Consider the following 14,273-nt stretch of genomic DNA (forward strand, 5'->3'; position numbering starts at 1 on the left):
TCTATATCTATGGTAGATATTGTAGTCATATTCCTCTATATCTATGGTAGATATTGTAGTCATATTCATCTATATCTATGGTAGATATTGTAGTCATATTCCTCTATATCTATGGTAGATATTGTAGTCATATTCCTCTATATCTATGGTAGATATTGTAGTCATATTCCTCTATATCTATGGTAGATATTGTAGTCATATTCATCTATATCTATGGTAGATATTGTAGTCATATTCCTCTATATCTATGGTAGATATTGTAGTCATATTCATCTATATCTATGGTAGATATTGTAGTCATATTCATCTATATCTATGGTAGATATTGTAGTCATATTCCTCTATATCTATGGTAGATATTGTAGTCATATTCATCTATATCTATGGTAGATATTGTAGTCATATTCCTCTATATCTATGGTAGATATTGTAGTCATATTCCTCTATATCTATGGTAGATATTGTAGTCATATTCCTCTATATCTATGGTAGATATTGTAGTCATATTCCTCTATATCTATGGTAGATATTGTAGTCATATTCCTCTATATCTATGGTAGATATTGTAGTCATATTCCTCTATATCTATGGTAGATATTGTAGTCATATTCCTCTATATCTATGGTAGATACTGTAGTCATATTCCTCTATATCTATGGTAGATATTGTAGTCATATTCCTCTATATCTATGGTAGATATTGTAGTCATATTCATCTATATCTATGGTAGATATTGTAGTCATATTCCTCTATATCTATGGTAGATATTGTAGTCATATTCCTCTATACCTATGGTAGATGTTGTAGTCATATTCCTCTATACCTATGGTAGATATTGTAGTCATATTCCTCTATATCTATGGTAGATATTGTAGTCATATTCCTCTATATCTATGGTAGATATTGTAGTCATATTCCTCTATATCTATGGTAGATATTGTAGTCATATTCCTCTATATCTATGGTAGATATTGTAGTCATATTCCTCTATATCTATGGTAGATATTGTAGTCATATTCCTCTATATCTATGGTAGATACTGTAGTCATATTCCTCTATATCTATGGTAGATATTGTAGTCATATTCCTCTATATCTATGGTAGATATTGTAGTCATATTCCTCTATATCTATGGTAGATATTGTAGTCATATTCCTCTATATCTATGGTAGATATTGTAGTCATATTCCTCTATACCTATGGTAGATGTTGTAGTCATATTCCTCTATACCTATGGTAGATATTGTAGTCATATTCATCTATATCTATGGTAGATATTGTAGTCATATTCCTCTATATCTATGGTAGATATTGTAGTCATATTCATCTATATCTATGGTAGATATTGTAGTCATATTCCTCTATACCTATGGTAGATATTGTAGTCATATTCCTCTATACCTATGGTAGATATTGTAGTCATATTCATCTATATCTATGGTAGATATTGTAGTCATATTCCTCTATATCTATGGTAGATATTGTAGTCATATTCATCTATATCTATGGTAGATATTGTAGTCATATTCCTCTATACCTATGGTAGATATTGTAGTCATATTCCTCTATATCTATGGTAGATATTGTAGTCATATTCCTCTATACCTATGGTAGATATTGTAGTCATATTCATCTATATCTATGGTAGATATTGTAGTCATATTCCTCTATATCTATGGTAGATATTGTAGTCATATTCATCTATATCTATGGTAGATATTGTAGTCATATTCCTCTATATCTATGGTAGATATTGTAGTCATATTCCTCTATATCTATGGTAGATATTGTAGTCATATTCCTCTATATCTATGGTAGATATTGTAGTCATATTCCTCTATATCTATGGTAGATATTGTAGTCATATTCCTCTATATCTATGGTAGATATTGTAGTCATATTCCTCTATATCTATGGTAGATATTGTAGTCATATTCCTCTATATCTATGGTAGATATTGTAGTCATATTCCTCTATATCTATGGTAGATATTGTAGTCATATTCCTCTATATCTATGGTAGATATTGTAGTCATATTCCTCTATATCTATGGTAGATATTGTAGTCATATTCTTCTATATCTATGGTAGATATTGTAGTCATATTCCTCTATATCTATGGTAGATATTGTAGTCATATTCCTCTATATCTATGGTAGATATTGTAGTCATATTCATCTATATCTATGGTAGATATTGTAGTCATATTCATCTATATCTATGGTAGATATTGTAATCATATTCCTCTATATCTATGGTAGATATTGTAGTCATATTCATCTATATCTATGGTAGATATTGTAGTCATATTCCTCTATACCTATGGTAGATATTGTAGTCATATTCATCTATATCTATGGTAGATATTGTAGTCATATTCATCTATATCTATGGTAGATATTGTAGTCATATTCCTCTATATCTATGGTAGATATTGTAGTCATATTCCTCTATATCTATGGTAGATATTGTAGTCATATTCATCTATATCTATGGTAGATATTGTAGTCATATTCATCTATATCTATGGTAGATATTGTAGTCATATTCATCTATATCTATGGTAGATATTGTAGTCATATTCCTCTATACCTATGGTAGATATTGTAGTCATATTCATCTATATCTATGGTAGATATTGTAGTCATATTCATCTATATCTATGGTAGATATTGTAGTCATATTCATCTATATCTATGGTAGATATTGTAGTCATATTCCTCTATATCTATGGTAGATATTGTAGTCATAATCCTCTATACCTATGGTAGATATTGTAGTCATATTCATCTATATCTATGGTAGATATTATAGTCATATTCATCTATATCTATGGTAGATATTGTAATCATATTCCTCTATATCTATGGTAGATATTGTAGTCATATTCATCTATATCTATGGTAGATATTGTAGTCATATTCCTCTATACCTATGGTAGATATTGTAGTCATATTCATCTATATCTATGGTAGATATTGTAGTCATATTCATCTATATCTATGGTAGATATTGTAGTCATATTCCTCTATATCTATGGTAGATATTGTAGTCATATTCCTCTATATCTATGGTAGATATTGTAGTCATATTCATCTATATCTATGGTAGATATTGTAGTCATATTCATCTATATCTATGGTAGATATTGTAGTCATATTCATCTATATCTATGGTAGATATTGTAGTCATATTCCTCTATACCTATGGTAGATATTGTAGTCATATTCATCTATATCTATGGTAGATATTGTAGTCATATTCATCTATATCTATGGTAGATATTGTAGTCATATTCATCTATATCTATGGTAGATATTGTAGTCATATTCCTCTATATCTATGGTAGATATTGTAGTCATAATCCTCTATACCTATGGTAGATATTGTAGTCATATTCATCTATATCTATGGTAGATATTATAGTCATATTCCTCTATATCTATGGTAGATATTGTAGTCATATTCCTCTATATCTATGGTAGATATTGTAGTCATATTCATTTATATCTATGGTAGATATTGTAGTCATATTCCTCTATATCTATGGTAGATATTGTAGTCATATTCATCTATATCTATGGTAGATATTGTAGTCATATTCCTCTATATCTATGGTAGATATTGTAGTCATATTCCTCTATATCTATGGTAGATATTGTAGTCATATTCATCTATACCTATGGTAGATATTGTAGTCTTATTCATCTATATCTATGGTAGATATTGTAGTCATATTCCTCTATATCTATGGTAGATATTGTAGTCATATTCATCTATATCTATGGTAGATATTGTAGTCATATTCCTCTATATCTATGGTAGATATTGTAGTCATATTCATCTATATCTATGGTAGATATTGTAGTCATATTCATCTATATCTATGGTAGATATTGTAGTCATATTCCTCTATATCTATGGTAGATATTGTAGTCATATTCCTCTATATCTATGGTAGATATTGTAGTCATATTCATCTATACCTATGGTAGATATTGTAGTCATATTCATCAATATCTATGGTAGATATTGTAGTCATATTCATCTATATCTATGGTAGATATTGTAGTCATATTCATCAATATCTATGGTAGATATTGTAGTCATATTCATCTATATCTATGGTAGATATTGTAGTCATATTCATCAATATCTATGGTAGATATTGTAGTCATATTCATCTATATCTATGGTAGATATTGTAGTCATATTCCTCTATATCTATGGTAGATATTGTAGTCATATTCATCTATATCTATGGTAGATATTGTAGTCATATTCATCTATATCTATGGTAGATATTGTAGTCATATTCATCAATATCTATGGTAGATATTGTAGTCATATTCCTCTATATCTATGGTAGATATTGTAGTCATATTCATCTATATCTATGGTAGATATTGTAGTCATATTTATCTATATCTATGGTAGATATTGTAGTCATATTCATCTATATCTATGGTAGATATTGTAGTCATATTCATCTATATCTATGGTAGATATTGTAGTCATATTCATCTATATCTATGGTAGATATTGTAGTCATATTCCTCTATATCTATGGTAGATATTGTAGTCATATTCATCTATATCTATGGTAGATATTGTAGTCATATTCCTCTATATCTATGGTAGATATTGTAGTCATATTCATCTATATCTATGGTAGATATTGTAGTCATATTCCTCTATATCTATGGTAGATATTGTAGTCATATTCCTCTATATCTATGGTAGATATTGTAGTCATATTCATCTATATCTATGGTAGATATTGTAGTCATATTCATCTATACCTATGGTAGATATTGTAGTCATATTCCTCTATATCTATGGTAGATATTGTAGTCATATTCATCTATATCTATGGTAGATATTGTAGTCATATTCCTCTATATCTATGGTAGATATTGTAGTCATATTCATCTATACCTATGGTAGATATTGTAGTCATATTCATCTATATCTATGGTAGATATTGTAGTCATATTCATCTATATCTATGGTAGATATTGTAGTCATATTCCTCTATATCTATGGTAGATATTGTAGTCATATTCATCTATACCTATGGTAGATATTGTAGTCATATTCATCAATATCTATGGTAGATATTGTAGTCATATTCCTCTATATCTATGGTAGATATTGTAGTCATATTCCTCTATATCTATGGTAGATATTGTAGTCATATTCCTCTATATCTATGGTAGATATTGTAGTCATATTCCTCTATACCTATGGTAGATATTGTAGTCATATTCCTCTATATCTATGGTAGATATTGTAGTCATATATCCCTCTATATCTATGGTAGATATTGTAGTCATATTCCTCTATATCTATGGTAGATATTGTAGTCATATTCCTCTATACCTATGGTAGATATTGTAGTCATATTCCTCTATATCTATGGTAGATATTGTAGCCATATTCATCTATATCTATGGCAGATATTGTAGTCATATTCCTCTATATCTATGGTAGATATTGTAGTCATATTCCTCTATATCTATGGTAGATATTGTAGTCATATTCCTCTATATCTATGGTAGATATTGTAGTCATATTCCTCTATATCTATGGTAGATATTGTAGTCATATTCCTCTATATCTATGGTAGATATTGTAGTCATATTCCTCTATATCTATGGTAGATATTGTAGTCATATTCCTCCATACCTATGGTAGATATTGTAGTCATATTCCTCTATATCTATGGTAGATATTGTAGTCATATTCATCTATATCTATGGTAGATATTGTAGTCATATTCATCTATATCTATGGTAGATATTGTAGTCATATTCATCTATATCTATGGTAGATATTGTAGTCATATTCATCTATATCTATGGTAGATATTGTAGTCATATTCCTCTATATCTATGGTAGATATTGTAGTCATATTCATCTATACCTATGGTAGATATTGTAGTCATATTCCTCTATATCTATGGTAGATATTGTAGTCATATTTCTCTATATCTATGGTAGATATTGTAGTCATATTCCTCTATATCTATGGCAGATATTGTAGTCATATTCATCTATATCTATGGTAGATATTGTAGCCATATTCATCTATATCTATGGTAGATATTGTAGTCATATTCATCTATATCTATGGTAGATATTGTAGTCATATTCCTCTATATCTATGGTAGATATTGTAGTCATATTCCTCTATATCTATGGTAGATATTGTAGTCATATTCATCTATATCTATGGTAGATATTGTAGTCATATTCCTCTATATCTATGGTAGATATTGTAGTCATATTCCTCTATACCTATGGTAGATATTGTAGTCATATTCATCTATATCTATGGTAGATATTGTAGTCATATTCCTCTATATCTATGGCAGATATTGTAGTCATATTCATCTATATCTATGGTAGATATTGTAGCCATATTCATCTATATCTATGGTAGATATTGTAGTCATATTCATCTATACCTATGGTAGATATTGTAGTCATATTCCTCTATATCTATGGTAGATATTGTAGTCATATTCCTCTATACCTATGGTAGATATTGTAGTCATATTCATCTATATCTATGGTAGATATTGTAGTCATATTCATCTATATCTATGGTAGATATTGTAGCCATATTCCTCTATATCTATGGTAGATATTGTAGTCATATTCATCAATGAGAAAAGGTAAAAACTCCCATGTTCTCAGTTCATTTCAGGCAACCAGGCTAGTGGAGTTCCCATATGTCCCAATGCATTAGGACTGGCATTCAGGCTTCCCAGGTCAAAACTCACTCTCCTGGGGGCCTGGCAGTGGCAGAAACTTATAAACCGCAGCCCGTGACATCACCAAAAGGGTTGAGTTAAGATCGCCCTCCTCTTTCTTCAGTCTTAGTAAATTCAGCCTAAATTTGTCTAATGCCTATAACTCCACTACAGAACATGTCATAGTCATAACAAACCCAGCATTCATCTCGTATTAACGTTGGCATTCTAATGAGATCAAATATGTCCTATTTGTGATGCATAATTACAGAGAAATCCAAACTCTGTCCCTGTTGGACTTGGAAGCTCCTGCTTACAGTGATGGATAGATGCGCCGATGGACTTTCACAAACTGGACCCATCATTTTCCTAGACAAAACCATTGGCCCAATATCTTACGAAAACAGAACAAAAGACCTCATGTTTTTGGAGACTTCTATACCAGTTATAGCTGGACAGATGGGAGGGGGCGAGTAACTTGGAATTTATGGCCAGGGCAATAAAACCCCCTTCTACCATACATTCAGAAACTCACAAGGAAGCAAAGAGAGCCAGAGAGAGAAGGGGGGTTTTAGCCCACAGCATGGGCTAACAGGAGAAACTAAACTTATATGATATTTCATAAAATATCGTGACAGCGTTTTAATGGGGTTTTAAGTGAACCCGTTTTGCAGGTTCTTTCAACATGTCACCATTCAGCGATTTATTCAAATTTTATTTTTGGACGTTTGAGCAATCTTGCTATGTCGGCCATCCATTAAATACTATGGATAGACCACATCAGTGACACTGGTGGCCGTCGTAATGAACATTTGCAATTTTTAACATTTTTAGGCGGTTGGCAATTATGCAGGCTATGCTACCAACCCACCAAACAATTTTAAAGGGCAATGAATCCCATTTTAAAGATTTAATGATATAGAGGCATTTGTGTTTTTAGTTTTCATTTTCTATCCCCCTTTTTTTCCTTTCATAAATTAATTAAAGTTTAATATTTCATTTTTATTTATTTATACAAATCTAAGTTAGGCAAATCACATAGTTATGAGATAAATACTCCGGCACAAATGGGGCAGTATATATATTTGTACCATTAACATGGGTTCATATACATGGAAGGATAACCAGATGAATGTTGGGACCTAGTGGAACATTCGGTGCACAAGGAGTTAAAAGTTGTGGGGCGGTGTCAAGAGATCCTATATCTAGCAGAAGGGAGGAGTGGGCGGTAACCCTGAGGAAGAAGGATGCGATCCTTCGAATCGTGTTGGTTAGGTTTTTTGGCTCCAGCGAGGCTCCATAGCCTAGTGATGTCACACGCTGTTAGTGGCCGTTCCTCCTCCCCGCCCTTTTTTTCCGAGCATCCAGCGGCGCTGCCGGCCGGGGCGTCTCTGGCTCTGCACGGTTCTGTGCACCCACTACATGCACCCTTGAGGGAGGTATCAGCAGCGCACTTCTTGCGCTTTGGACAAGGACTGTAGGACCCTAAACCGGACCCACCAGTTACCAAGTAGATTTACTATTAATTTCCTAATAAGCCTATGTGTTATTGACATTGACAGTAAGGGCACAGTCACTATTAGCGGTTAATTGGGATAACCACTTTATTAATTGAAGAGATCATTCAACTGCATTTACAACTAGTTACTGGATACACTTTGTTTACCATTGACTTTAAGGCTATCTATGCACATTAGCGGCAATTAGAGTCTGCATTGTTTAAAAGAATCACTATGAAATTATGACCTAGCAGCCTTTATGTGAGCATAGCATCATAAGGGCCAGGGGTAACTTATAATAGGCCATTATTTTTAGCGTGGTACCATTCTGTTCCCTTTTAGTCTCCTGATGCGTCGCCTTTGGCGAGGACGATGAAACCCATAGAAATGAGAGGCTTAGAGAGTGAGTGTGTATATGTCACCTCACCCTATTGTAAGATTGTAGCAGCCTCATACGCAGTGAAGAGGCAGTGACCCACAAAGTTCAAACACAAAAGCCTCTTTTAATGCGTTTCCTCACAGTATTAAAGTCCAATTCACATAAATGCATATAACTTTAGTGCATATTATCAGTACTCAGTTTACACCAGTTCATAGAAATACATATCAAATGGCTTTAGAATGCGGTCCCTAAACAGGCCAGACTTCACTTGTCCAGTTTCCCTGGGTGACCGCACGCCATATTACAGTCTCCATACACACAGCCTCATATGTTGCGACACTACACACGCCAGCCCCCTCCGACTAGTTCCCATGGGTGTCCTGCATCACTGTATCACAGTCTCTTACTCACACAGTCGTACACAGTCCAGGATATCCTCCGGATAGCAGCCGCGCACCATATCCACCTGTTTGTAATCGTTATACATGCTAGTCCTCTTTCGGCCACAGGACATCCACCTCAGGGCACAGGACTGTCCACATCCGAGACCAGTTACCATGGACGACTTGCATCGATGTATACACTACAGGTGCCAGGCTATTCAGCTGCCGTGGGTGCTGGCTCCGCTGACCTGTGCCTCCATGCACTCAGCCAGCACTCTGCAGGTCTCTGCTCTGCACACCAGACTGACACTGACGTGCACCTCGCACACCTGACACACCCATACCTCTTACTGCAGGATTTTTAAACACACACAAACCTGTGGCCTTCAGCCACATGGAAAACCCAGACCAGAAATCTGTGACTCATGCACACCTATGGACTTAATCCGTCTGCATGCACAACCTGGGGAGAACAAACAGCGCCTCCTAGCTGTAACAGAGGCCACAGCCTCACACTATATACTGCACTGTGGTGTATATGCTTTTTCTATTAGTCACCTACAGACTAACCTTCAGGGGGTGAATTATGGGAAATAGTTTTACAGTTGGAAGTAATAAAGTTTAGTTTTATCCTTTTTGTCAGCAAACATGAGGAATGACAAGAGACAACCCATTTCACAAGATTCAATTGTGGTTAAAACTATTCCAACATTATGAACATAAAAAAGGCTTTTCGCCATGTGACGTCTCTGATGTTTATTAACAATTGATTTCCAAGTAAAATATTTCCCACATTAAGAAAATGTAAAAGGCTTCTCTGTGTGACCGCACTGATGTCTAACAAGAAGCGCTTTCCTGTTAAAACATTTCCCACATTCTGAACAGGAAAATGGCTTCTCCCCTGTGTGAGTTCTCTGGTGACGAACAAGATGCGATTTCCGGTTAAAACGTTTCCCACATTCTGAACAGGAAAAAGGTTTCTCCCCTGTGTGAGTTCTCTGGTGACTAACCAAATATGATTTCTGTTTAAAACATTTCCCACATTCTGAACAGGAAAAAGGCTTCTCCCCTGTGTGGGTTCTCTGATGTTGATTAAGATTTGTTTTCCATTTAAAATATTTCCCACATTTTGAACATGAAAAAGGCTTCTCCTCTGTGTGACTGCTCTGATGGCTAACAAGAAGCACTTTGTTAAAACATTTCCCAAATTCTGAACAGGAAAAAGGCTTCTCCCCTGTGTGAGTTCTCTGGTGACTAACCAAATGTGATTTCTGGGTAAAACATTTCCCACATTCTGAACAGGAAAAAGGCTTCTCCCCTGTGTGGGTTCTTAGGTGTATAACAAGATGCTCTTTGAGGGTAAAACATTTCCCACATTCTGAACAGGAAAAAGGCTTCTCTCCTGTGTGGGTTCTATGGTGATTAACCAAATCTGATTTTTTGTTAAAACATTTCCCACATTCTGAACAGGAAAAAGGCTTCTCGCCTGTGTGGGTTCTTTGGTGTCTAACAAGAGCCTCTTTGAAGGTAAAACATTTCCCACATTCTGAACAGGAAAAAGGCTTCTCCCCTGTGTGAGTTTTCTGGTGAGAAGCCAATTCTGATTTCTGGCGAAAACATTTTCCACATTCTGAACATGAAAAAGGCTTCACCCCAGTGTGAGTTATATGGTGTTTAACAAGAAGTAATTTATGTGCAAAACATTTCCCACATTCTGAACAGGAAAAAGGCTTCTCCCCTGTGTGGGTTCTCTGATGGATAACAAGAAGCACTTTCCGGTTAAAACATTTACCACATTCTGAACAGGAAAAAGGCTTCTCTCCTGTGTGACTGCTCTGATGGCTAACAAGAAGCACTTTCCGGTTAAAACATTTCCCACATACTGAACAGGAAAAAGGCTTCTCCCCCGTGTGAGTTCTCTGGTGATTAACCAAAGCTGATTTCCAGTTAAAACATTTCCCACATTCAGTACAGGAAAAAGGCTTCTCCCCCGTGTGAGTTCTATGGTGATTAAACAAATATGATTTCCACTTAAAACATTTTCCGCATTCTGTACAGGAAAAAGGCTTCTCCTCCGTGTGAGTTCTATGGTGATTAACCAAATCAGATTTCTGGATAAAACATTTCCCACATTCTGAACAGGAAAAAGGCTTCTCCCCTGTGTGAGTTCTATGGTGATAAACCAAATCTGATTTCCATTTAAAACATTTCCCACATTCTGAACATGAAAATGACTTCTTTGCTTTAGGAGCAGTTTGTTTTTCAATGCCTCTTTTGTGACTTTGATTTTCCTTAGTAGTCAGTAATGAATCAGAAGATGGGACCTGTTTCATAGGATCAGATGACAGATCTTTGCTGTGAATGGATGATATATCTGGAGTAATGGCTTTCACTTCAGTTGTATCTTGTACGATCTTAAGATCATCAGATTTAAAAATTGAAGATGTCAGCTGTCCCTCTGATCTCCTGGTACAGTCATCTGCTAAGATAAAAAACAATTATTTTTTAATAAAATATCCTTGAGTTTCATATTTTTGAACATTTCTACTTAAACTGTCCATAAAAATGGCAAGCTATGTAAAAAAAACACTTTAATTACACTATGTAACAATTATTTTTTTATCATGGGTAGACAGTGTGTTTTCCTAACCCTAAAACAAATAGAAAATAATTGTTGTTCCACCAAAACTTTGCTTCTGTGATCAAGACAACGAAATTTTTCTGTTTTCGGTAAAAATCTAGATTCTTATTCAATACTGAGTCGTTTTCTAGAATATTCTTGAACTGCTAGAATTGTGCAGAGGTTTCTACAATTTTCCAGAATAATCTAGAAGTTTCTAGAAACTTTTAGAACTTTCAAGAACATTCTAGGACTGTTCAATAGTAGTCAAGCAAGTTGAGTAAGAGAATGACGAATCGTAGTTAAAATGCAATTATTTTTAGATGGCATCAAGAGGTTGTTTACACCAAGCAGATGCATTTTGCTACGTGTGTGGACAATTTATGAAGACAAAAGCGAGAAAGTATTCCATGAAAGCATGTTGTAAGATGTGCGAGGCCTACAAGGCATATTTCGGCATGCCTGTAGGGGATCAAGACAAGTCCTGGGCACCTAATTTCATATGTGAATATTGCAAGAAAACTCTTGAAGGTAAGGTGAACAATTGCTGCTCATTTAGATGGCAGTGCTTTATTTTGTAGCATTTCAATGATTAGGTCTAGTACAGTTTAATGAGTTGCAATTGACAACATTTTCACAAATGTTAATACACTATAGTAAAATACGTATTAAGTAATGTTTTAATTTTCATGCTTTTAAATTTATATAATTATATCTGCTATGTTACAGGTTGGTACAGGGGAGAAAAGAGAGCCATAAAGTTTGCTATCCCGCGAATTTGGCAAAAAATGACCGACCACTCAAGCAATTGCTACTTATCCATGGTGGATCCTGCCAAATGTCGCACAGGCAAGTATTGGCCTAAAATCGTTTATCCAGACATTCCTACTTCCATTGCCCCAGTACCAAACTGCCCCGAGATGCCTGTTCCAACTCCACTGAAGAGGGATCAGCCATCTTCAGGAAAAAGCAGCAAGCCGGACAGCGTGGAATATATTGGAGATCAAGATTACGTTTTCACAGATGCGGTTGAGGAGAGAAGGCTATCATACTTTCTTAACCAGAAAGACGTCAACGACCTAATCAGAGACCTTCGTCTTCCAAGTCCAGTGCTGAGCTTCTGACATCCAGGCTCAAGCAGTGGAACTTGTTGGATGAAAGCGTGCAAGCCACAGATCAGAGAAAGCATCACCAAACATTTTCCAACTTCTGTCGAGAAGATGGGTTGTGCTTTTGCAACATTGTGGCTGGTCTTTTTGAGGCTATAGGTATAACCTGTAACCTGAGCGAATGGCACCTATTCATAGACAGTTCATCCCGGAGCCTCAAAGCCGTGCTGCTTCACAAACGGAAACAACTACCCATCTCTCTCTATGGCTGTGTATATAAAAGAGGACTACACCAGTGTCAAGATGTTGCTGAGTGCATTGAAGTATGACGACTATGGATGGGAGGTCATCGGAGACTTCAAAATGGTGTAATTTTTGATGGGCCTTGAAGGAGGTTTCACAAACTTTTCTTTGCATCTGGGACAGCCGTAACACTAAGGCATACTATCACAGAAAGGACTGGCCACAGCGGACAGAGATCTCAGTGGGGAAGAGCAACGTTAAGTGGGAACCACTGATAGAACCTCTGAAGATGCTGATGCCACCACTGCACATCAAGTTAGGCCTCATCAAGCAATTTGTCAAGGCACTTAACAAGGAGTCAGCAGCTTTCAAGTACCTCCAAGGTCTCTTTCTAAAGCTGTCCGAGGCAAAGGTCAAAGCTGGTATCTTTGTCGGACCGCAAATCAAGATGATCATAGAATGTGACGAGTTCGCCAAGCTGCTGAACAGCAAGCAGAAAACAGCTTGGAACAGTTTCGCTATAATGGTTCACAGCTCCTGGGTAATCACAAGGCTGAAAACTATGTGCAGTTGGTTCAGACTCTCATAAAGAATTAAACCATAATGGGATGCAGAATGTCTCTCAAAGTCCATATCCTTGACGCTCATCTTGACAAGATCAAGGAGAACAAGAAAACTCAGAGGAGCAAGGTGAGTGCTTTCATCTAGCTATATAGGACTTTGAACGTTACCAAGGACAGTATAACGAAAACATGATGGGGGACTATATTTGGGGGCTTCATCGAGAAAGACTTGCAGTACACTAACAAATCTAGAACACCTACTCATTTCTGAACCTTTTTGAGAGATTTTTGACTCTCTTTGTCTATTTACCATGCAAGTGTTGCTTTATATTAGACGGCATGAACAAAAAATAATTTCCTTTTCTTGTCAAAATACAAAATTTTTCTGGGCTGTGGTCACAAAATCAATGTTTGTGCTGAATGTAGTCGTTTTTCCATAGTCTTTAAACATAAGCAATTGAAATATTACACTTGGAAGCCAGGAACAAAGATTGTGTTCCATGGTGTTATTTACCAAGACCATGTCTGTTCAGAGTCTAATAGAAAACCTTGTTAGATGAGCCAGTAGTGTGTGGTGTTCAACTGTTTGTTCATTCTGCCTCCCAAATATCGAATAAAAAGAAACCAATCAATGTTATGTAGGCGAAAATAATACTAATTCTCATCTCACAAAAAACAAGTCCCCACTCAGGTTCATCATCTGTCAATTGAAAAACA

At 35.3% G+C, this 14,273-nt stretch overlaps 1 protein-coding gene across 2 annotated transcripts in view; it reads right to left on the bottom strand.

The window, feature by feature from the left end:
• Window positions 1-8,739: 8,739 nt before the first annotated feature.
• Window positions 8,740-14,273, bottom strand: part of LOC143766962 (uncharacterized) — a 31,685-nt gene continuing 26,151 nt past the window's right edge. The window contains exon 12 of one of the 2 annotated variants that reach the window (XM_077254983.1): window positions 8,740-11,500. In XM_077254983.1, coding sequence (XP_077111098.1) covers window positions 9,816-11,500 — 1,685 coding nt within the window. In that variant the 3' untranslated portion in view covers window positions 8,740-9,815. Of the gene's footprint in view, window positions 11,504-14,273 lie in introns of both variants that reach the window. The other variant, XM_077254982.1, reaches the window with a different exon arrangement.

This window comes from Ranitomeya variabilis, chromosome 4 (genome assembly GCF_051348905.1).
Source record: "Ranitomeya variabilis isolate aRanVar5 chromosome 4, aRanVar5.hap1, whole genome shotgun sequence".
NCBI lineage: Eukaryota > Metazoa > Chordata > Amphibia > Anura > Dendrobatidae > Ranitomeya > Ranitomeya variabilis.